Source organism: Artemia sp. Qi Xiang Cuo, chromosome 1 (genome assembly GCF_049724085.1).
Source record: "Artemia sp. Qi Xiang Cuo chromosome 1, ASM4972408v1, whole genome shotgun sequence".
Lineage (NCBI taxonomy): Eukaryota > Metazoa > Arthropoda > Branchiopoda > Anostraca > Artemiidae > Artemia > Artemia sp. Qi Xiang Cuo.
In genome coordinates this window covers 14,794,054-14,818,371 of record NC_142794.1, presented here as the reverse complement: position 1 = coordinate 14,818,371, position 24,318 = coordinate 14,794,054, and the positions used below count along the sequence as shown (strand labels likewise).

General features: G+C 36.9%; 1 protein-coding gene across 1 annotated transcript in view; it reads left to right on the top strand.

The window, feature by feature from the left end:
* Nucleotides 1-1,633: 1,633 nt before the first annotated feature.
* Nucleotides 1,634-24,318, top strand: part of osa (trithorax group protein osa) — a 98,075-nt gene continuing 75,390 nt past the window's right edge. The window contains exons 1-3 of the mRNA XM_089090863.1: nt 1,634-1,752; nt 6,444-6,865; nt 13,580-13,711. Of these exons, the coding sequence (XP_088946989.1) occupies nt 6,569-6,865; nt 13,580-13,711 (429 nt within the window). The 5' untranslated portion in view covers nt 1,634-1,752; nt 6,444-6,568. The remainder of the gene's footprint in view (nt 1,753-6,443; nt 6,866-13,579; nt 13,712-24,318) is intronic.

The following is a 24,318-nucleotide window of genomic DNA, read 5'->3' as shown; positions in this document are numbered from 1 at the left end:
GTAAGACACTTATGTACTGTTTTTGATCTCCTCCCTTCTATGTCACTTAATTCTCATCAGTCTTCGTTTTCCTCACCATCATTAATCTCCACACCATCATGGCCTTCATAATTGATCGACCGAAGATAAATTTTAAGCATATAACCGGAAATAGTGGTCGTTATCATAGCGAAGAAACAAATTCCTTTGCATTGTTTACTGGGGAAAATTGTTTTTACGGAAAATGTAGTTTTTTCCACTTTCTCGGTTCTCAATGAAAAAAGATGGAGATGGGTAGGACATATTTCACAGAAGAAGGATGAAAGTTTGTCATTGATTATTCTTTTCTACCCCTCCTCTGGACTGAACAAAAAAGAAGGTCGTCCCTGAATGGATGAGAAAAGGTCATAAAGAAGGTTTTAGAGGGAATAACTTGAGCGCTTTGGGAGGAGTAGAGAGTAACGCTTTAAGCAATAATGGAGTGTAGCAATAGCATATGAAGCTGTGTTGGCCTCAAGCGGCTTGGCAGTGTAGTGAGCTGTTGGTACTGGTGCTGGCTGTATTTGCTATACAGTGTCAATTCTAATCTGTAAAATTTAACAATTTTGATGACAGTGGAGGAATGGAGGGACTCATTCAAACTAATCTGGGAGTGAGACTAATTTCATTTTAGGTTAACTTTTTGTTTTTGTTTACGATCATACAATGTGCAGATTATCTTGTTTAATATGTAGATAAATATCCTGTTTGTGAAACTAAGCAGAAAAATGAAACATGGTTCCTTCAGAGATTCAACAGAATTTGGATTACTTCTATAATTATTGTTTTGAATATTCGCATGTGTTTGAATTTCCGTTCAGATCTCCTTCGCATACCAATATGATTTTTATTCAGCTTCTGTTAATTTCAAGTGTCTCCTTGAGCTCGAGGTCTAAGTGGGATGCTCGACATATTTCCCATAGGCCACATGTTGAGTGAGACTGATATAACCATAGAAGTATAAATCTATAATAGATAATAGACAACTTATATTATAATGAGCTCTCATTGCTTTTTTTCCATGCCATCTTCCATGAAACAGAATTCAAATCATTCGATCTACTCCATATACCCCTGATTAAAAAAAATTTTGTACACGCTGGTAAACCCACAGAAGTATTAGTTTATAACAGACTACAGACAACGTGAGTTACAGTGACCGCCTTGGACTTTTCATTACATACCACCTTTGAAGGTTCTTTAAAGCCCAATCTTTGAAACGACTTTTTCAGGCAGATTTGAATGAATAATTGAATTGTCATTTTAAATGCAGCTGGTTCGTATTTTCTGGCTTAAGCTGCAATAATAGAGTCTGGTGCTGCCAGAAAAAGTAAGAAATCGCCGGTAAATTCGCTTGAAAGGTATAATTTAGACACAGCTTAAGATGTTTTAAGCAGATAAAGTATCTTATCTACATTTGAATATCTAAGAATTAAATATTTGATAGATGCTTAGTTGCAGTTTACGTGCTCACCTATTGCAATGCTTTTTCAATATTTGCGAATTTTGAAATTTGGATAGTACATTTTTTATACGTTATCTAGAATATTTATTTTATAGATGGCATATATTGTCACGCCTTCCGGGCAGTTACATCCACACCGCCAAACATCGCCTTGTAATAAGAAAGGAACACTGAAAATGCTGAAACTTAGGAAAGTCTCAAGAAATTTGCGTTAATAAAGTTTAAATATTTGTGTTGTTTGTGTTAAATAAATGTCCTATTTTGTGTACGTAAGTAAAGTTTATTTCATTTTTTATCTAATAAGCTCATAATACTATAGGCTAATAGCCAAGTCAGCAAACTGTCAGACATTTTGAATTTGTTGCTGTAACTTAATATATTCCTTATTGTATGTTTCTGTAGCCTATTTACTTTCTCATAAACTAATAATCGTCTTGTTTATTTTAAGTTTATCATTTCATGTCTATTGTTTATTTTATCTATATTTCTAGCCAGGCCATAAAATAGGCTATTCTACAAGGAATGAGGTTACTAGACTAACCCTTAAAGAAAAAAGAAGCTTATTGGCACATTGGTAAAATTCTACTTTAGTTACTTTTGTCTATCTTGGAAAGGGGTTAGGTTAAGAAAATGAAACTTTCAGGGATGGGTCTACAGGCTAAAGTATGTCCTGGGAAGATATTTTCAAGTACTCACCTCCACTCCTTCTCCCTCTAGAGGGTCCTGACCTTTGATGACCTTTAAAAATATGTGAGGTATAGAAGTGAAACCTTGCAAAATAGATCTTCTGCTTAAATGAAGTACAACAAAATTGTTTTCAGCTTCACAACTTTGCTCAATCCCAATTTATAAGGTTTTAAAGATATGCAAATACATTTCCTAAATTTTGAAAATAAACTATTTATATGTCTTAAAATTCTGCTCAAATAACTGAAATTGCATTTTCACAGCTAAAGCCAGAGAAAAAGAAACTGATAACTGAAAATTAAGGTAAAATGTTGTTTTGTCAAAATTTCAATGGGTATAGACCTGTCATGTAGGCAAATTTCATGACCCTTTAGAGGGAGAAGGAGTGGAGGTAGGTACTTCAAAATACCTTCCCGGGACATACTTTAGCCTGTAGACCCATCCCTGAAAGTCTCATTGTCCTAACCTAACCCCTTCCCAAGATAGCCAAAAGTAGCTAAAGTAGAATTTTACCGGCACATTTTTTGGAAAATTAAATATCTGATTGTCAAATTGCTGATTGTCTATCTGGAAGCTACTTAAACACCATGATTTTGTCCCCAAATGACAATGCATTTTTTAGTGTCTCAACTAGGATATAGGCCTATTTCATTGAAATCACAGGACAGTGACTTTACACTTGGTTTCACTATCAGTAAATTTTTACCAAATCATATTATTGACTTACAAATAAAGTGAATATAGACTACCACTCAATGCATTTTTTATGCTCTTTCCAAATAGGCTATGTTAATCACTTTTGTCACAAATGAATTTTACCTCCACCCCTATATATAAATCAATTCAGAGTATATATTTGCACATTAGTGGGGGGGGGGTAAGTTTATTTCAGATTCAAATGAGAGGTAAGTTTGAACTTTACCCTTGCCCTCTCTAATGTGTAAATATATATCCTACCCTGAATTAGTATATATAGAGGTGGAGGTAAAATTCATTTGTGGCAAAAGTGATTATTAGCCTATATTTGGAAATAGCATATAAAAGGCATGGAGTGGTATTTCACTTTATTCATAAATCAATAGGCCTAATATGAACAGCAAAATATTTACCCAAAATCAGATCAGAAAAAAAGAAACAGGTCTACACAACTGAGTAAAGGTCTAGAATATCAGCTCTTCAGGAGGAGATCTACTACAACAATCAAGAAACACTCTTAGATTGCTAATTTTATTATTATGTTTGCACTTTTGACCCCCCCCCCTGTAATGGTCTCATAGTCATTGGCAATGTAGAAAACCAATATGATAATTGATGGAAACTGATTCAAAAGCAGAGAAAAAGGTAAAATTCTACTTTTGCTACTTTTTGCTATCTTGGAAAAGGGATAGGTTAGGAATATGAAACTTTCAGGGATGGGTCTACAGACTAAAGTATGTTCTGGGAAGGTATTTTGAAGTATTTACCTCCACTCCTCCCTCTAGAGGACCCTAACCTTTGATGATCTTTAAAAATATTTGTGTTTTAAAAGTGAAACCTTGCAAAATAGATCTGCTTAAATTATGTACAACAAAACTGTTTTCAGCTTCAAAACTTTGCTCAATCCCAATTTACAAGGTTTCAAAGATCTGAAAATACATTTTCTAAATTAAAAAAAAAAAAACCATTGATATGGCTTAAAAATCTACTCAAATAACAGGAATTGCATTGTCAGAACTTAAACCAAAGAAAAAGAAAGTGATAACTGAAAATTAAGGTAAAATATTGTTTTGTCAAAATTTCAATAGGTCCTGTCCTATCCAATAGGCAAATTTCTAAGACTTAGACATTGGAAGAGGGTTAACATAGAAGATTGGCAATACCTTCAAAGAGTATGTCTTTGGCACTGGATTCCTTACTGAAAGTTTCATTTTCCTAGCCATCCCTTTCCAAGACAGCAAAAAGTAGCTAAACTAGAATTTTACATAGAAAACAAAGAAATATAATTCATTGATACTTGTTGTGTTTGGTAAAGTAAGAATTTGATCATTTTTCTGGTTAGTTTTTTACATAGCCTAGGACTATATGAGATCTTTTGAGGGAGACTGGGATGAATTGTCAAAATGCTAGGAAAACCCCAAAAATGAATGTAAAATTAGTAATCTAAAAATGTCTCTTTTTTTCAGCACATCTCCTTCTGGAGTGATGCTATTCTTGATATTTACCCACAACTAGACTCCCTGTTTGTCCTGTAGTGATGGCAATGGGATTTATTTATGTGTGGTATTGTGGGCCATGGCTTTTAGTATCTTCACAACATTCCACTACAAATCCTGAGATTTGATGTAAGCAATGAGTGTATAAATCTCCATAATGGCCCAAACAAGAAGAGAAGGATTCTATGTTCAATTCTCTTTTCAAATGTAATAATCACTGCTATCACAATTGCATCCGAGCCCCCCCCCCCTCATATGGCTTATACAATTTAATTTTTTTTGGTGTTATGAAGCATGTCAATGAAAAGAGAGCACACAAGAAATGGCAAATCTCTAAAATCAAAAAAACCTGTGTATATTATGTAGGGCTATATCTGGCCCCATTAAGAGGTGGGGAAGTGAGGGGCTGTGCCACAAATGGCAATGATCATTGGTCCCAAACTTAGCTTTAGAAACACACTGAAGGCCTGCTGCATGGTTCTTAGTAGCCAAGAAGCATCATTAATTCAATACACACATATTTGTGAGAGGTTTGAATAGACAGTTTCTAATGTCTGTTGTTTTTTTTTCTATTTGATTTTTGCTAGGCAAACACAGCCTTCAGATATAGAAATAAACTCAACTTTGTTACTGACAGGACAATTGAATTTAAAAGATTTGATAAAAATGGGTCTTACTTAAAAGAAAATTCATAAATCACCTGAGATCCTGGGAGTAACCTTGCAGAGACATTCAGTTCAACAAGCACACTCAAGGTTACAATTACAAAAAAAAACTTCAAATTTTTCCAGGGAATTTCCTAAACCTAAATTAGTAGGAAAGAGGCAGAGGTTGCAAACCTGAAAATACCTCTTAGTGTTCTAATTGCAGTAGATCTGTTTCAGAAAGTATGGTTCAGCTGGATTACCAATTTCCTCAGAGCAAAAAGCCATTATCCTTGAATCTAAAATCAAATCTATCTGTTCCTGATCTAAAGTCACAACACTTATTTTCCTGACATTCAATCATTTTATCACAGTATGCTGGGGTTATATTAATGATATGCCTGCATACAGGAGTGGGAAATTTGCCCAGCCAAAGATTTGTTTGATAAGTCTGATTCAATCTAATATATATACATTCTAATAGTATTATTGAAAATTATCTTCAGTAATGTTGTTGAGTTGTCTTTTCACATGGTTAATTTTGGCTAAATTGTCTTTAATATGGAATCTACAAAATTTCAAACCAGGGTTGTTGACAGTTTCTGGATGTCAGAACTGCATTCTGTGTTATAATATTTTTGTATCATTAAAAAATGAAGTTAATACTTACAGATAGCTTCTGCACATCAAGCTGAATGGTGTGAAGCATATTTATTGATTTTTCAATTTTATCAGTATTGATGAATAACTAGAGTGACACATTATAAAGCAACACAAAAAACATTTGAACTTTGAACTATGGTAGTCAGGGCTGGATTTAAAGCTTTGATGCTTCTAGGTCCAAGCAATTTTGCTGCTCTGTTCTTGCGAAATTTTCGGGGAATCTCGCAAAAACGAATGCAACTGATGAGCCAAAAGTAATGAAATACAGAGGTGATACTGAACTTAGCTGCCATTTTTAGGAGACATTTGAGGTTATAAGTGGCCACAAAATTCTTGTGTTTTAAAATCACTTTTCTGAGAATGCACCTGACATTTTGATGATAAATCACATCATCGATGTATTACGTAGACGTAATAGTCTACTATTATTACTTACCATAATAGTAGAATATGGTAAGGTTTCTCTTGATACTTGAATTATGCAGACTTATCTTAGTTTTGAAAAGATTTTTTTTGCAGAAACTAAATTTTATTGGAGGGGGGGCAAACTGAAGGCTGGAGGTAGACTTAGGTCTAGATGGGTAGTCCCCCCTTCCCCTCCTGTATTTAATAGTAATCCGTTTAACAAATACCAAACTTAGTAACACCTTCTTCCCTCATGTCCTGTGTGTACGTATGTTGAAGATACTATTTGATGTTCTTTGTGTTCATATAAATTGTTTAACTCACTGGACTCTCCTCATTGAGGCTACATAATATTTTTTTTAATTACAGATAGTGCTAGAAGTGAAAGGCATTGGGATATGAATAGGTCATATTTGGAATGAGAGTCAAGGATATTAAGGAATTTTATCGGTTTTTAAGGAATTAAGTGCTGTGATAAATCCCAAGGCTGAAATATGGAAAGTAGTGGAGTAAATGGTGTTAGAGGTCCAGAAGTGAATCATCAGGCATATCCTTACCAGGGATACCCACAGCCTTACCCTACTAAACAACCACCTTGTGATCCAGGCATAAGAACAGGAATTCCACATAATCCTTTCCCTCCTCATTTGAGACCCGGGGGCCCACCAGGGCCATCTGGTCCTAGTGGTCATCATGGACAATGGGGCCTACCGCCAAGGGTGCCTAGTCCATATGGTTCCCAGACCAACTCGCAGCATCCAACTTATAATTTTAGGCCGACAGCACCACAGGTAAGTTGTTGATACTCTCAAAGAAAATTGCTGGATTTTTTCTTGCTAGATAATGCTTTTAGTTAACTTTACTAAGTTTATCTAAAGTGTACGATAATGCTCAGGCTACTATATACTTCAAATTCATGTCCAGAAATGTGAAATGTGCTCCTTTTTAAAATTCAATTGGCAACCAGCAATATATTTTTTTTTTTTGGGGGGGGGATTAATGTAGAGCTTTAGCTTCTAAAGCATACTTGTCAATAATAATGGAAACATAACGGTGTTATTGTATATCAATATATAGCCCATAACTAACGTTAATACCCAAGGTATAAAAAAGGCTTATAGCTGTGTCCTGGAGGGTGAACCCTGAGTAGAGCCGTTCCTAGGGGAGATGGAAGGGGGCAACCAGGTCAGCTGCCCCGAGTGCCACGGGTTAATAGGGTAATAAAAATGTTTTTAGGAATTAAAAGTAGGTTTCGAAGTCAAGTTGGTTTCAAAGGCACTTTGAGAAAGTTTCTGCCAAAATACGCGTTCCAGGGTAGTTCGACCACTGATGGCAGATCAAATGAGAGGAGCTGCTTGTACGCGCTAATGCAAGAGGAAGTGGGAGGAGCTGTTTGTTCGCACCGAGAATGAAGAGCCAGAAATTATCTGCGGTAAACTTACTGCTAATTATATACACAGTGCTTGATACTGTGCAATCAAACAGTCTAACGTAGGCTGTTTTCTGCGAAAACCGTATTGCATGTCTGTCAACAACAGATGTAACTCAAGGTATTGGTAAAGGGTCTTATTAATGACGCTTTCATAAACTTTACCTACGCATGACATCAGACTTATTGGACGATATGATCCTACATTAGTAAGGTCATACTGTGTCTTTGGAACAGAGACCACATGAGCAGTTTTCCAGGCTTTCGGGAATAATCCCGCTGCAAAGCATTTTCTATAGAGAGGCGAGAGGACCAGCAAGTTCAGGGGCACATTTTGTAAGGATGAGAATGGGAATCTTGTCAGGTCCTGAAGCTTTGGTGACATCCAGCTGGCTTAGCGTTCTGAGCACCCTCCTAGTAGTTATGTTAACGCTTGTGATTTTTGCATCTGTTCGTGGCGCAAAGGGGGGAGGGGAGACTCCGTCCTCATCAAGTTGGGAGACCTTTGAAAAGGCTTGTGCAAGAACATCTACCTTTTCCTGGCCTGACTGGATCATCGTCCCTTCAACATGAAGCGAAGGAATTGATGTTGATTTAGATGACGGTAGGGCTTCTTTGACAACCCTCCACCACCGCTTTGCAGGGGCACTTTTCAGTTTCTCTACAAACTTGTGCTTGTAATTGGCTCTAGCTTGACGTACAGCTTTCACAGACTCGTTTCGAGCGCTAATAAAAGCAGCCCGGTCCTCGTCGGATTCAGTTGAATGCCATTTCTTGTGAACCTTCTTTCTGGCCCTGACTGCCTTTTTACAACCAGCATTGAACCATGGCTTATCTCGAGATGAGACTTTTGCTGTTTTTGATGGGAAGAATTTCTCCATAGCCTCTGTAATCACTTTTTCGTAAAGTGCCGCTGCTTTATGTGGTGCTTCTTTTAAAAATGTAATCCACGACTTTGCCGATAAGAAGTTTTGCGGACCATCCCAGTCTGTGCGGTGATACTGCCTGATGATCCACTCGTGCGTTACAGGTGGAGGTATTTTGAGATTTCCGTAAGCTATAACTGCCACATGGTCGCTGGCAAAAGGATAGCCTTCAACACTAAAGGAATCCGAATGATCAGTTAAGAATAGACCAAGCCTGGATGATCTATGAGGGCCGATGTAAGTGTCGAATTTAACAAGTTTTTCTAGGCCGTAAGCAAGACTCAGGTCTAGCAGAGCTAAGTCCTCCCCATCAGTTGTACGACTTTTCAGCCAGGGGCCTTAATGAATGTTGAAGTCTCCTTGGATTATTATACCTGATTTAGGGAACCTTGGCTTCACAAATTCCAAACTATCTTCCAGATGTTTGATGATTTTCATCTTTGATGGGCCATAGTCTGTACCAATAACAAACGATTTATTTGGTAGGTTTACTTTCACCCAAAGAACTCCTTATCGCTAGGAATTGGAAGCGCCAAAAAAGGTACATAGCAACACCACCTCCATCAAAAGTCGAGCTTCTCGGGTTTTTACGATCCAGCCTGAGCAGAGTGTAACCAGGAATACTGATCTCACTATCAATGACGCTAGAATTCAGGTTGGTCCCGGATACACGCATGACAGAAGGGGAGACCTCATTCATCATGTGCTGTAGGTGATCCAACTTGGATCGGAGACGACGTACATAACAATGGGTAAGAGTAAACGTCTCTGTAAGAATTGTCTTGGGGTGCGCATTTGGTTGTCTACTGGAAGGAAGTCCGATCCGAGGCTGTTTTTTCCGTTTGAAAACTTGATAAATACCGGCTGGATGGGTAGTTGGCCCAAACAGCGGACAAAAGAACTTTTAAGACAGACTTTGCCTCATCAGATAAGGAGCGGTCATAAGACCTCATACTTAACCTCAGCAAAGGTGGTGGTGACCCCAATAGAGGCAAGAGTCGGTACCTTGCGGTACCTACCACTCTCAAGCTCTGCGAACAGAGACGCCAACCCCTGAGTGGTTTGCCGGAACATACCACTGCATACCCAACATGCAGAGGCCGTTGTCCAAATCTGGATCTTCCGCCCATATTTCGCAGTTGTCCTCCTAAAGAGGATCCTCCCACTATGATATCCTACAGTACCATACAATTTAACCCATTGCTGGAAGAAGGTTTGCAACTAACGGGACATGTCCACACGCCGGTGGGCCCTGCTCAGTGTGCATCAGAGGGGCCTTCTTCCTCCTCCACCTGTATTTATGGCCCCCGGACGAAGGTAACCCAGTTTCAGTTTATGGACCCCCAGGGGCTAGGTCCCCCCTTTGGTCCGTGCCTCCCTTTATGGGAGGTACCCTACATATCTGTAGGACGTTCCCATATCTGCCACCTGGGGACGCGCTGAGTGGCCTGGAGAGCGCCCTACTGAGAAGGTGACTCAGTAGGTGCACAGAAATACAGACTGGAACAAAGAAGCACGAGTAATTACTTCCCATGTACTTGGTCTGGCACCAAAATCTATAGAATATGAAGCCAATTCACCCCTTACAATCAAGAAAGCGTCCACTAAACGTTCACAAGAAATATTGACTATTGCGAAATTGGCTCAAGTCCTCTTTATGTATATTGCGGAAGAGGGACTCTGGGGGCTTGGGTGTCATCTCCGCATGCAGAAAGGTTAAGTTATCACTGTGGGGCTTATCCTTCCCCCCTGAAAAATTCACCAGCATTTAAAGTAAGACAAATAAAAGAATGAAGAAAAGAAGGAATTTCGTCATATTCTGCCTGTATTCCAAGGAATAGGTAGAATACATCGTGTAGAATATCCTATTGTATTTGTTTTTGGGGGTTGGAATTGAGTTATCATAGCAGGGTAAGATAATGATGAAAGAAAATAATTTGCTTGCTAGTTTTAAATAAGAAGTTCTGTCCATTTCATTTTTTTGGTTTTGACTTTGTTTTGACTCCATGGTACTGTTATCTGGTTGGATTGGCAATAATGTTAATTTCTGGCAATCTACCATTGGAAGGAGCTTGTATTAGAGTTAGTATTAAAGGGAAAATATTCTTTTGAACGTTTAGTGGACGCTTTCTTGATTGTAAGGGGTGAATTGGTTTCATGTTCTATAAATTTTGGTGTCAGACCAAGTCCATGGGAAGTAATTACTCGTGCTTCTTTGTCCCAGTCTGTATCTCTGTGCACTTCCATCATGGGTCACCCCTTAAACAGTTGCCACTGATTTCCATTTCTGCAAATTATTTTATTTAATGTTTATCTTACCCTGTTGTAATAACTCAACCCCCTCCCCCCAAAGCCCGAAAAATGAAATAAAAACATACAAAGACATATTTAGGATAGGTCTGTCTACACCATATATTATAGCTATGTTTTTGGATATAGATAGAATGTACCAACATCCCCATCCTTTCTTCCTTATTTATATTTGTAACACTTTCCCCTTGGCTGCTTAATTTTACACGAGGAGTGGTCATTTTTGACGGTGATTGTCTGCGGCGGAGGGGATCAGCCTAGAACCAAATTGTCAGAGTGATTTTACTATTTAGGCTGCAAAGGGAAAAGAAAGGTTTTTCCTGGATTCTATTCGTTTGAGATTAGACTATAAAGAATGACCTACCAAATTTCGGAGATTCTTTGCATATGGGTATAGGATCCTGTTATCTGAGGGAATCGGAATAAGATTCTTCAATAACGTTGTTCTGGCAACATATCGTGGGAAAGAGTTTATCTTAGAGTTAAAGCAATACTGATATTCCTTGACACTGAGGATAGTGACATGATATTCTCTTAAATTGTCATCCCTGATGGCATCACTCATTAGTATTTAATAAATAAATAAATAAAAAATCCATTGAAAGTATGGAGCAACATTACAGAAATTATTCCGTTTATGAGAGTGGCTGCCCCTCCTCAGCCTTCGTTCTGTACGCTAAAGTTATTCAGTACTTCGAAAAGATTCTTATTCCAATTAAATGGCCCTTATGTTTCAGGATTTGCTCTTAAAGAATTGTGACATTGTCAAATTTTAGCGTAAAGAGCGAAAGCTAAGGAAAGGGGCAGCCCGCCTTCATATACGGAATAATCTGTTCGCTTTTAATTTTAATATTGTTCCTTAATTTTAGTTGAAAAAATAGTTTTATTTAAATTCTAACCGTTTTTCAGACCATGCCAGGAATTCTCCTTTCCTCCCCACGCAAAATTCTCCTCGCAGAAAATCCCCACTCCAACAGAAAACTTACCCCTAAAAAATGTCCATATATTTCCCAATAACAAATACTAGGTCGATATGTGAACAATGAGAAAATTGCATAGCTTACAACCCTTTCCCCATGGACTGTCAGGGGCCATGTCATCCCCAGAGGCATAATCAGTGGATCTTTCGATTATGCTGAATCAAATGGCTATCTCAAAATTTGATCGGATATCTTTGGAGGAAAGTGGCGTCGGAGGAGGGCTAGTTGCCCTCCAATCTATTTGGTCATTTAAAAAGGGCACTATAACTTTTTATTCCAGTTTGAATGAGCCCTCACTTTTTGGGGATGCGGTCCTTTTTCCGAAGATCAAGAAATCATCTTAGCCTTTGATGGCAACATTAAACTTAAGGGGTTTTATTATTTTGGAATCGGCATAAAAAACCCAATTCTTTTGCTTTATATTCTTATCTAAATACCGTTTTTCAGAGTTTTGTTACTATTGGGCCGATTCGCTCCTTACTTACAGTTAGTTACCACGAATTGTTTGAGCAACAAGTTCTGAAAATATATTTAGACGACAGCTGAGCCTTTCCTTTAAGCCAGTCTTGCTTTTCTACTTTAAGGTATTTTTAGGGTTTTAGCATTTGAAAAATTGATTTAACTCTCGATCTTCATGCATTATCAAGGTAATTCCTTAAGATATATGGATTAAATTTAAATTGTTATATTTTTTTCTGTGTTCCCTTGAAAAGTTGTCAGATTCATCCAAGTAGATTTCAAAAATGCCCTCGTTGGGGTTTTCATTGAAAAACAAATTTTTCCCATGTGAAAAGCCTAGGACACCCCTCCCCCCCGAAAAAATAAAACACAATTTCGACTGCATGGACACAGGTTCAATTATTTTTGGCTGTAAAACGTTAAATTGGAATTGTGTGTTGTTTTTTTACGATACTAGTAACAAAAGTTACAAAGAATAAGTTTTATCTTTAGAAAAGTTGTTTTGAATGTTTTCTTATTTCTGAATCGTAAGAAAGAGGTTCATAAGATGAAATTGTCAAAAAGTGTAATGTACAAATGCATAAAAGTAAATCGATACAGGTTTCAAAACCAGTTCACTAGCATAGACCATCTGAGGTCTCGTCACATGGAACTTCTCTGAGGAATTTCAGTCGTAATCGTAAATGCACACAGCCATCTTTCTTGGGAGTTGTCTGGAAATTGTTTCAAGGCGTTGGTGGGGAGGGGTTGAACAATAAATGTATTTTTAATGCGGAACTTGGTACTTGTATGATAAGGCCCCGACCACTCAAGTTGTTCATCCATTGACGCATTATAGAACCGGTTTTTTCGTTAGTTTCTTTCAGCTTAAAGAGAAGTGGCAGAATAGATGGGAAAGTTATAATTTGGGCTATATATTTGCACATTAGGGGGGTGAGGGGGGGGGGTGGATATAAAATATCTTGACAGTTTAAAGTTAGAAATCAATTCTTACTTCATAATATTTAGAATAATTGTACCTAACACATTAGGTATGCCGACCCGCTATACTTTACCCCCACCCCCCTAATATGCAAATATATACCCCAAGTTTGTTTCTAAAGTATTAATTTTTTTTTATCATACTTAGGTATATTTGATTAGGATTGAGCGTCAGGGAAACAGGTTCTACTTAGATGAAGAATATTAGGTTGGGGCTTTATCATACAAGTATCCGTAACTTGTTTATGTTTTGAAGGGGAGTCTTCTTTGCGACGAATCTCGTGTAAAAAAACCCTTCTCGTGTGCATGTATGGTTTGATAGATATTTGTATACAACCCATTTTTGTAATCAATCCTAGGGGGTACTTCTTATCCACCTTGACCACAGCTATGCTGTATTTATGTGTTCTTATTTTGTAGCAAGTGCAAAATAACTTGAGACCAGGCTTTCATGAACAGTTCCAGCAATATCGATATCCAGCACACAATAACAATGCTCCTAGCCCTATATCCAGCCCAGGACCTCAACAACAACCATCTACACAGAACTTGGTGAGTAACTTGTGTACACCCACTTTTTTGTCATAAACATAGGAAATTTGGCTGGATCATTGTAATCATTAACAGTTAGTGACAGTATTTTGCATTAAAGCAGGCTCATTTCACTCACACATAGCTAGGCACGTATGTAAGAATTTGTTTATTGGGAGAGCTCCAGATTGCGGGAAACTCAAATTCGACAAAATTGCCAAAAAACAGGTGAACTCTGACAGTTGTGAGAAAAGTTCGTAAAAGTGCTCAGATTTCGGATAAGAATAAACCCTGGGCTCCCCTGTTGTATCTCTACACGCTTGTAGCTCTTGGTGATGATGAGTCACTGATGCTCACTTTGTGCTGTAACGGGAGCAGGGTCGTATCCAAGATTTTGTTTTCGGGGGGGGGGGGGGGTACAAAAGGATTTTTTCAGGGAGGGGATTGTAAAAAAATACATTATAAAACACTTCAACATTTGAATATATTCATTTTTGTTAAGTTTTTACGAGTCGGATAAACATTTTGGGAGCCCCCCCCCCTTGGGTATAGCCTTGAACAGGAGTGAACGCTTTTCAAAAAAGATCACAATGCTACGCAGGGGTATATCAGTTTTTTTTTCTCCTTTGAAGCACACGTTCTTAACACAAGGATGAGTCAAAATTAGGAAGTTTGTAAATTTGTTATTTTTACGGGGGGATTTCATACTCTATTTCTTAAATTTCAGGCTAAAGTGGAGCTATCCCAGTTTCCTTTTGTTATGTACATATCTAGTGGTATTAACATTGTCTTTATATATAGGAGTAACTTGGGAAACGTAACTTTGAAAGAAAAATAAATGCAAAACTTGGTGGAAAATAATTAAAATAATACACATAAGCAGAGAATAAGTAGGGAACTCTCAAAAATATTTGAGATGAACTATTGGAAAACAAAATACTACAATGTTCTGGTTAAAATTATAAAAATCTTATGATTTTTGGGGGGGAGGGGGACTGAACTTGTGTATGGGTATGTTTTAGGGTGTTTGATATCATGGTTGCATAAGCAACATTAAGACTGGTAAAATAAAGTACTATTAGAATAATATAAAATTTTATTCGGTAACAACAATCCCAAGCAAAAAACGTCGAAATTATGTGTTATCAAATTGCAAATCACTGAGCAACAAGGTTGTAAATAAACATCCAAATAAAGTAATGAATTACCAAAAATAAACACAAACTTAAAACAAAAAAATAAACACAAACTTAAGACAAAAAAATAAACACAAACTTAAAACAAAAAATAAACACAAACTTAAAAAAAAAAAATAAACACTGAAATTAAATAGAACATATTAAAGATAAAGTAAATACAAGTTGAGATCTTATTTGAGTTCAACGCTTCCGATCGATTCATTCAGTCTGTTTTTCCGCATCTTGGTTGGTTCTGAAGGTGATTCCTTGATTCAAGGTGATTCTGTTTCTTCCAAGATAAAATGTATCTGCTTATGCCAAATATAGAAATGGGTGATATTTTGGAACTTCTGTGAAACAAAATTAGTTGCCGTTTGATTTTTTAGAACTAAAAAAAATTGTGCAAAAATTGTTAGTAAATGACAGCTGAAAAATCCTAAGGTGTAGTATTTGCTTTTCTGGAAAATGTTTGTGAATTTATTTTGAATCTAAATCAAGTTGCCCTCAAGCCATGGTTAATTGGAGAAAAAGCCAAGACTTAGTCTGAGTGAGAGGCAAAGCGGGTATAAGCCTTTTGCAGAATAGTCCCATAATAATGACTATTAACAAACTATTTTGAATTACAACAGCCGAAGTGTCTGATTCCTGTAAGGAATGGAATAATGTTGTTGACAGTCGTATTTGCTGATATTGATAAGCGTTTTACGTCGCAATTTATTTTAGCAGGAGGAGGGGAGGTGAAATTGTCTGTGTGATTTTTAGGCTCTTTAATGTTATTGTTTAGGAAGCAGTAATACAATGGGTAAGTTAAGGACTATTAAGATAATCAATTTATGTTGGATAGCAACTATCATAACCAGAAAATGGCGAATTTGTGTGTCATCAACTACAAATCCGTAAGCAAGAAAGCCGCATCACCAAATTGAAAGGAAAGTACATCAGTGAATACATTGAAATTAAATAAAAATTAAAAAGGGCCAAAACTAAATATAGTCTAAAATAGCAAGAAGTACATGTTTTGTACAATGGGTTATGAAAAGGTTTAGAGACGTACCTTTGTATACTTGCTTCGCCCCTCAAAAAAATCCACTTTTGTTCCGTAAAGGCTAGACCAAATCAAAATTGGATTAAAATAAGAGGGAAGGGGTATGAGATATATTATTGAGGCGTTCAATAGCTTAGGGGGACGTCCATGGGGCCTTTCTATGCTTAGTAGATCTGTGACTAACACTGGAAAAGTATATTTCCAGCCTTTACTGGTTATTATTTCTCAGAATACTGATAGGTATTTTTAAAAATATTTTATGGTCACAATAATTCTTTATAATTGACATGATACTTTCTACGGTAAAGTATTAGGCTAATTTTTGCACGAAAGCATGGAAAGCTTTTCATTTCAAGTGGACACTTTCAGAGAGCTTCCGTTAAAAATAAGCACAATAGTTTATAAAAATACCAAAGAATTAATATTGTTTTTGTGAATAATCAGATAAAAACTGTCTGATGATAGTATTCTCTATTCTTGAATTTAAGATGACTGCTTTTATAGGTGGGAAATTGAAGGGAGGGGGGGATCATGAGAAAGTTGAAGGATCTTCTTAGCTTAACCTGCTTAACAAAATATTCCATATTTATTAATCCTGATTAATGCCCATTTTAATCAAGTTCCTATTGCTGTCGCTTTCTTACACATTTTAGATTTTCCTGTAATTTGCGAGACCTATTTTTCCGTTAATTACTATTAGCTTGCCTATTATTTTTAAATGCTTGTCAGATTATTACTTTTCATTATACAACTACAACACGCTTTGATTAGTCATCTTGTCAAAAATGAAAATAATCTCGCAAGTTTTATTGAATGATCCCAGCGGAATTGTTATTAGGGAAGTTATGCAATTATGTGAAAAAGAGTACCACGTTGGTCAGAATGTTATTTTCTTGGCATATCTTATCTAGGTGGAACTTAATTGCGTGAGCTAGGAAAGTCACTTACACCTGTTCAGAGTCGGAAGTGTGGTTCATTATCAATTTGCAATTGGGAAGATAGCTTTTCCACTTATTTGAATGTCATGCAAATTTGGCTCCACGTGGTTTTGTTTATAATCCGTTTGTAGAATGATTTTAGTCTGTCTAAAGTGAATTCTTTTTTGTCAAATCTCACAGCATGCAGTCAATTTCCCGTGGGATGAATAAGTCTGTCGCCTCAAAGAAGTTGATAAAAAGGGACTATTTTTAAGCAGAAAAGGTTTTTCTCTCTTGTCTTTATTGCGTTAGGAATTGCCATATTTTATTACTTCTGGAATTCTTGAGTTTTTCTATTCTGATAAATAGATGAGTTTATACAATGTCTTTCTGGAAACAGGAACCTGAATATATACTTTTTGGCTGAATGAAAAAGACTAATATTAGGTATGCTAATTATCAGGCACTAACACAGTGGGCGAGAAGGGGATCTAGAAGGGTCAATCGGAGTTGGTGAGGAGTCGGACAGGGGACATCCCCCAGATCTTGAAAAATGGAATTTTTGTATTTTGATTGAAAAAAAAAACAAGAAAAGAAAAAATACCCCTCTAAATTTTGAAAAATAAATTTGCCCCCCTCCACCCGTTTTTGATAAACTGCTGCCACTAAATAAATCTTTGAAGATCTATCCGATAAACCAAATTCTCTAGGCTTTGACCTTTTAATTCGGCCATTACTCCACTTTCATTGCACCCGATGTAAAGTTTCTGCTTTAATCTTACAGCCTTGTGAAACAGGGATTTGCGATACATTTTTATCTTTGGCGGCCACTGGCCTTAAAGCCTTGTTTCTTTGTTGTTCTATTTTTAATGAAGGTTTTTTGAAGGCATTGTTTTGTATACTTAGTGAGATCGAAACAAAATAATTGCGAAGCCCAGGTTTTCAGCAATATTAACCTACTAGGCTAGATAGAAAAATCATTTTTAAGAACACACTGGCTATGACAAAAAGAAGTGAATTGTGAAGAACAAAACCCGAGGATATTTCCAGTCAGTGGCAAAAGGATGGGTAAATATGCAGATATTTCTGTCCAGACCTCTGCTCCACCTTCCTCAGTGCAAAAAAGTAAGTTAAGAATAAAAATATACAGATAAAAGTCCTAAGGACAAAACAAAACGAACCTCTGTGGGTTAGAAAGGGCCTACTTTAGTTCAGTGTTTTTGTTTGGGAGGTTATGTTTTTATTTTGTATTTAAAACTGTAATCTGTATATGCTACTCTTTATTGACTTTTGTGCACTGAGGACGGTCGAGAGAAGGCATTGACCGAAATATCTTCATGTTTATCTTCCTTTTTTTCATTGGCTGGAAATATCCTCGTTCGTTCGTTCTTCTTAACAATTTGATTCATTTTGAGGTGAGATGGAATACATACATAGATAGATAGATAGATATTTATTGCAACAAAAGCCTTTTCGGGCCATGGCAAAATAACAAAACAAAAATAAATACAAAAAAAACACACATTAAATTACTCACAATTCATCAAAAAAGTTTCTCTATGTGCCATACCCACTCTTCCACACCTAGCCCCTTCCCCTCATATACATAGGTCTGTGCGTGAGGTAGGGGATGCAAATACGAAAAAGAAACGCTTTGAACTATTATTTTCTGAATTTCCGGGGGGGGGGGGTGTAGTATGAACTGATTCTAGGGAAGGGTATTTTTCATTGCACATTTGTTCATTTGTACTGACACTATTTTTCCGCCAAAGGAAGCTGGTTGGAAGTCGACCTTAATTGAGTAAAAAAAACGAAATTTTGTAACGGCAAACTAACGTTTCCTTAAGGATGCTTTCTAATAGTGGATTTCTAATAGCATTCTTTTTTATTGAAGGAAATGGTATTGTATTGGGGTATTTTTTTGCGCTTCTCGAGAAGTCGTGTTCCTATTGTCCTGGTTCAATTTAACTTTCACGCAAGGATTTTTGACCTAAACCGGGCTTTAAATAGACAATTTTCAGTTTCCATCTCAAGACTTATACCCAGGCAGAGGGCTTTCACAATATTGAGGTTTCTCTTGGAGGTTTCGTCTTTTTTTTTGTATTTGTCGAGCCCCCTCCGTCTCCCCTATGAAATACACCCTTTGTATGTGTTAAATTTCCACATTGACTTATTATTACAGAATGCGCCAAAGCGTGTAAGATGGGAAGGGTGCAGAGGCAGGGATTAGAAAATACCCTTTTTGTCCCTAACTTCTTTAACTCCCCAGCCATTCTTTAACTTTGTTAATGCAGCAATAGGCCGTATCTGGGGATATGTGTATGGGATTTGCCCCCCCCCCGAAATGTTTGTCCCACTCGTAAAAACATAACAAGAATGAATAAAAGAAATTTTTGATGCGTTTATAAATTGTTTTTTTTAACAACCCGGAAAAAATCCTTTTGTATCCCCCCACCCCCTCCCCACCAAAAAAAAATATTGGATACGACCCTGATGCAGCATAACACTTTTACCCTAGTTCACTATAATCTACTGTGAAGGGCGAAGGTAGTGGCGTCAAATCCCAAAAATATGGGGGTAGGTAAAGGGAAACATATTTTTCAAAACTACGGGCAATTTCGTTTTGTTCAATATTTTCATTGAAAATAGCCTACCAGAAAAGGCTTTGATGTAAATACAAAAATAAACATATTTTTCAAAATCTAAGGGAGGGCACAACTGCCAACCCTCAAGCTACTGGGCAAAGAGGTAAATTTCGGAATTTAAATCCCTTCCGGGAGATACTGTGGGCGGTAGATTTAGTCCAGGAATTATAGTGACCTGGCGCAACAGGAATGCAACTTCCTTGCAATAACTCAAGTTTTAATAATAATAATATAATGCAAAAACGTAGGCCAGAGCCTCTTACAAAACAAGAAAAAGACAATACAAAAATTTAGATAAATCTTCTAAAGTTTTAAGCGAATCATTTATTCAAGGTTTCGCAATGCAATTATCCTCAAAACTGTCCAATTTAGGACCTATAAGTTCGTATTTTATCACGAAAGGCCATCGAAATATGGAGAGAAACACTAGCTTTTTGACAATCATTTATTGCATTATTCTTTTACTCTATATTGTGCTTTAGATAATTCCAAGTTCATTCTGGGTCGTTACTCTTAATGCTCGTCCTTTCCTTTTAAATTTATTTCGAAATGAATCCGGGAATTGTTTTCACCTTAGCTATTATCAAATCCTTCCATAAATAGGCTATGTATCGATTGCTACGCAAACGTATCGTATATACTATAACTGATAGGAATTCTCGCATCTATAACGATAATCTTGTCGTTATCACTGGTTATTTAAATGGGTCATCTTCTGTCGTTCCTAAACCTAAGCAGTTTTTCCCATGCATATTCAACTTGTCTACAGTTGCCGAAGCTCCATCGCTCCAGCCGAATCTCCTGTCCATTATTTGATGCCAAGCAAAATTAATTCCTCATTCTTCCCATTGAATTTAGGGTTTTTGTTCGCGTCCCTTATATCATTTAGGCTTCATCTTTCGTGAGAGAACCTACATGAAAATCTTGCATCTAATAATGCTAGATCGGGCCAGGTATAGCAAGCTATTCAGGCTGGGTTTAACCCGGGAGGCGAACCAACTGTCGTCTCCGTATGCATAGCATGCTTGCCTATGTAACGGAAAAGCTTTTGGCATCGAGTACCACAGCTGCAGTTTTACTGTGCTCTCCCTTCTCCTCATGGGACGCCTGCTGCTATTTTCCATGGATTTCCGCCCACTGGCCTCCTCTAGCATGGCGCCAGTCATAGCATAATCAGATTCCGTGCTTGAAGCGTAGCTAGATGAACTGCAGAGGCGGACGAAAATAAGGATGTTTTCATGGGAACCATTGTTTTTGAAAACAGTATTTATCGCAGTTCAGGAATATTGAAAAATATTGTTGGATTTCGACATTGATTGGTAGAGCGGTTATTAGGGTTTGCTTCTGACGTAGTTTAATAAGAGGCTGGACTTGATATGCATGAAGAACATGAGATGAGCAAATGCGTCCTGAAGTAGTAACATTTTAAAAGCATACCAGTTTCTCAATTTGACAGCTGATATTAGTGCTCGGTTTCAAAGGGACGTAATCTTTCATACAACCTGATAAATGAACTAATTTTTTTTTAAATAATTTCTTTACATCTAATTGTCATGATTTTTTTCTTCCAATTTCCTTACTCTTTTTGAGACTTGAGTTTTTAATTTATCATAAATATATAAAAAGTAAGTTTAAAATTGACCTTTAACTCGGCAACCCTTCAGATTGTTGAATTATAAATGGACTCAAAATATCTAGCAAGAATTTCTTAATACCTTCTTGATTGACGCATCCTCGCTTGAATTCTTACTATTTCTTGCTTCGCGTTTCATCTTACGAAATGAATTTGAACCAAGGCTGTATCCAGGGGGAAGGTCGCCAGGTCCTAACCACCCTACCGAAATTTTTTTGTCCATCTCGTAAAAAGTAATATGCATGCATATAAACAGATTTGTGATGGGTTTCGTAGTTTTTGCCCCCACCCTGTGTGTTTGAACTATTGGTTTGCCTCGGTTTCAACTTTGGTCAAATGATTGGAGGCAATGAAACTTTGTGTCTGAGACTCGACTCAGTTTTACGAATCTGCCCCTAAAAATAATGGTCAAACAAAAGCCTTAAGCCCTTAACTAAGGAATTCATATAGATTTTTCTCAAGTAGATAATTTTTTGTCATGATTTTGAGGTTCTGACTGAGCAGTCGTTATATGATAATTCGAAGTTTTAAGTTGCAAAGGTCACAAGTTCACTGGAGCACAGAACGGAAGAATGACTGAGGTTTTTGGCATTTTGATGCTTACCATTTTTTTAGTAGGGTTATCTTGGACCCCGGCAAGCCAAACATCATTGCGGTATGAAATACCATATTTCCCTAGCATTGCTGCAAAACCGAAAATGAGACAAGAACTATTATCAAAGCCCTTGGGTATTTATCGGAACCAATGCGATTCTGGATAAAAGCGAACGAATCAGCCCAGCGTACTTAGTTTAGCGGAATAGCAAGGTGCCTTCACACGTAGTCTCCAAATTAGGCATAGTTTTGCAGAAAAATAACAAGACACTGACCATTAGTGGATTCAACTTCAGGAAATTCCACTGAAAACATAATTCTAGGCTGTAATTTTGTCAAAAGTTATATTTTATCCTAGTGTTATAGTTGTTTCAGACACTAGATATAGCGATTCCTTAAAAATTAGTCCTTAAATACCTGTATAATGTTTTCGTGGCTCATAAGCGGCGACAAAAAAGGAAACCACTGCTTCCCGAGTTGATTTTCCTTGTTTACCAAGGTGGGGGACTGGAGTTTTCCTAAATGGGGTTCCAGATAAGAAGATCCCTACGGTGCAGTTTTCATTTCGATCTGACACCTTTTATAGGGTATTTTTCGAAATGGATTTAACTTTTTTTTTGCAGTGAACTAATACCATTAAGACTAATCAAAATAATAGTTGAATCAGCTTCAAATGGAGGTTTTTCCTAACTTGACGGTTTTTTTCGTTCTTGACGCATGCCGCGACGATGACCTTAAGGTGACCCAGAAAATTGATAGTAATTAGTTTTTGTGACAATGTGTATTCCCTATTGACTTTATAGATTTACAAAATACCACTAAAAGACTCGTCTTTTCCATATTTGCAAAACCCATTAGCAGCTAGAGGCACTCATTTCAGCTATTTAATTTTGGTAATACAACATAGATAGTTTCCCAAACGACTTAGTTTTCCCTACCGACCTTACACTGCTATACATTATCATCATCATTTTATTTATAACCCGTCACAAAAAAACTGGACAAAGCCCAGAAAAAGATTGTAAAAATAAAGAAAAACAAAGAAAAAATATTATTTTGCTAAATTACACTATTATGCGCGATCTATGTGAACCTTGGTCCATCATTTTTTTAAAATTTCTTTGGTCTTAAACTTCTCGCAGTCCACCAGAATTAAAAAAAATATTTTGCAAATTTTAACGAAAATCAAGGGTCCGAACCATACTTTTATGCGAGAAGTAGGTGGGTGTGCAGGAGGGGAAGTGCCATAGAGCTCGTGTCCCCTTCATAAATACCAACATGTTTATAATTAATCCCGTAATTGCCCATACTTTTCATGTGAACTGTCTGCCTTTTTTTTATCCCGGAATAAATTCTAGTCCCAATACCTGATGATAAACATTTTGATTTTTCGTGTTTAAAGTGCAAGCGGGTAATTCTCAATATTAAATAATGAAAATTTGACATTTGAAATAAGAAAAGTCAATATTCAAACTGCCTAGCTAAGTTTTTGAACAAATTGTCTATGAACTTAGTAAATTACTACGAGTATTAGTTGTGTTGCTGTAGTCTCGGCTTTATCTTTCAAACAGTTCGTGGTAATGAACTGTAAATAATGAGCGACTGGGCTCAATAGTAACCGAAACTCCAAAAACGGAATTTTGATACCAATAGATACAGCAAAAGAATCAGATTTTTATGTCGATTTCAAATATATAAGTTTCATCAAGTTAAGTCATAATCATCAAAAGCTACGCGCCTGAGAAAATTTGCCTTATTTTCGAAAAGAGGGGGAACGCCCCTAAAATTCATAGAACTTTAATGATAATCACACCATCAGATTCAGCGTATCAGAGAACCCTACTATAGAAGGTCCAAGCTCCTATCTGCGAAAATGTGGAATTGTGTTTTTTTTTGCCAGAAGAAAGATCACGGATGCGTGTCTATTTGTGTTTTTTTCCAGGGGTGATCGTATCTACCCAGTGGTCCTAGAACATCATGGGGAGAACGGAAATTAAAAGTTCTAGTGCCCTTTTTAAGTGACGAAAAAAATGGAAGGCAACTAGGCCCCTTCCCACGCTCATTTTTTCCCAAAGTCATCACCCGATCCAAATTTTGAGATAACCATTTTGTTCAGCATGGTCTAAAAATACAATAACTATGCCTTTGAGGATGACTTAATCCCCCACAGTCCCCGGGGGAAGGTCTGCAAGCTATGCCCAATGTTTACTTATAGTATTGGTTATTGGAAAGTATGCATAAGTTTTCAGGGGGGATTTTTTCTGGTAGTTGGGGGGGTACATGAGAGGATCTTTCCATGGAGGAAGTTTCCATGGGGAAAGGACATTGCTATGAAGGGGGTGCCGGATTTCCCAGTAAAAAACGATCAGAAATGAAATAAAAAAACACAATTTTTTCAACTGAAAGTAAGGAGCAACATCAAAACTTAAAACGAACAGAAATTACTACGTATATGATTGGGTTCGCCCCCTAGTCATTAGATCGCTCTTTACGCTAAAGTTTTTTTGTACTTTCATCAGAGCTGTTTCTTGTAATTAACGACCTTTGTTTAAGGGGTTATTCTTAAAGAATTGGAACAAAATTTGAAATTCAGCGTAAAGAGCGAGATATTGAGTA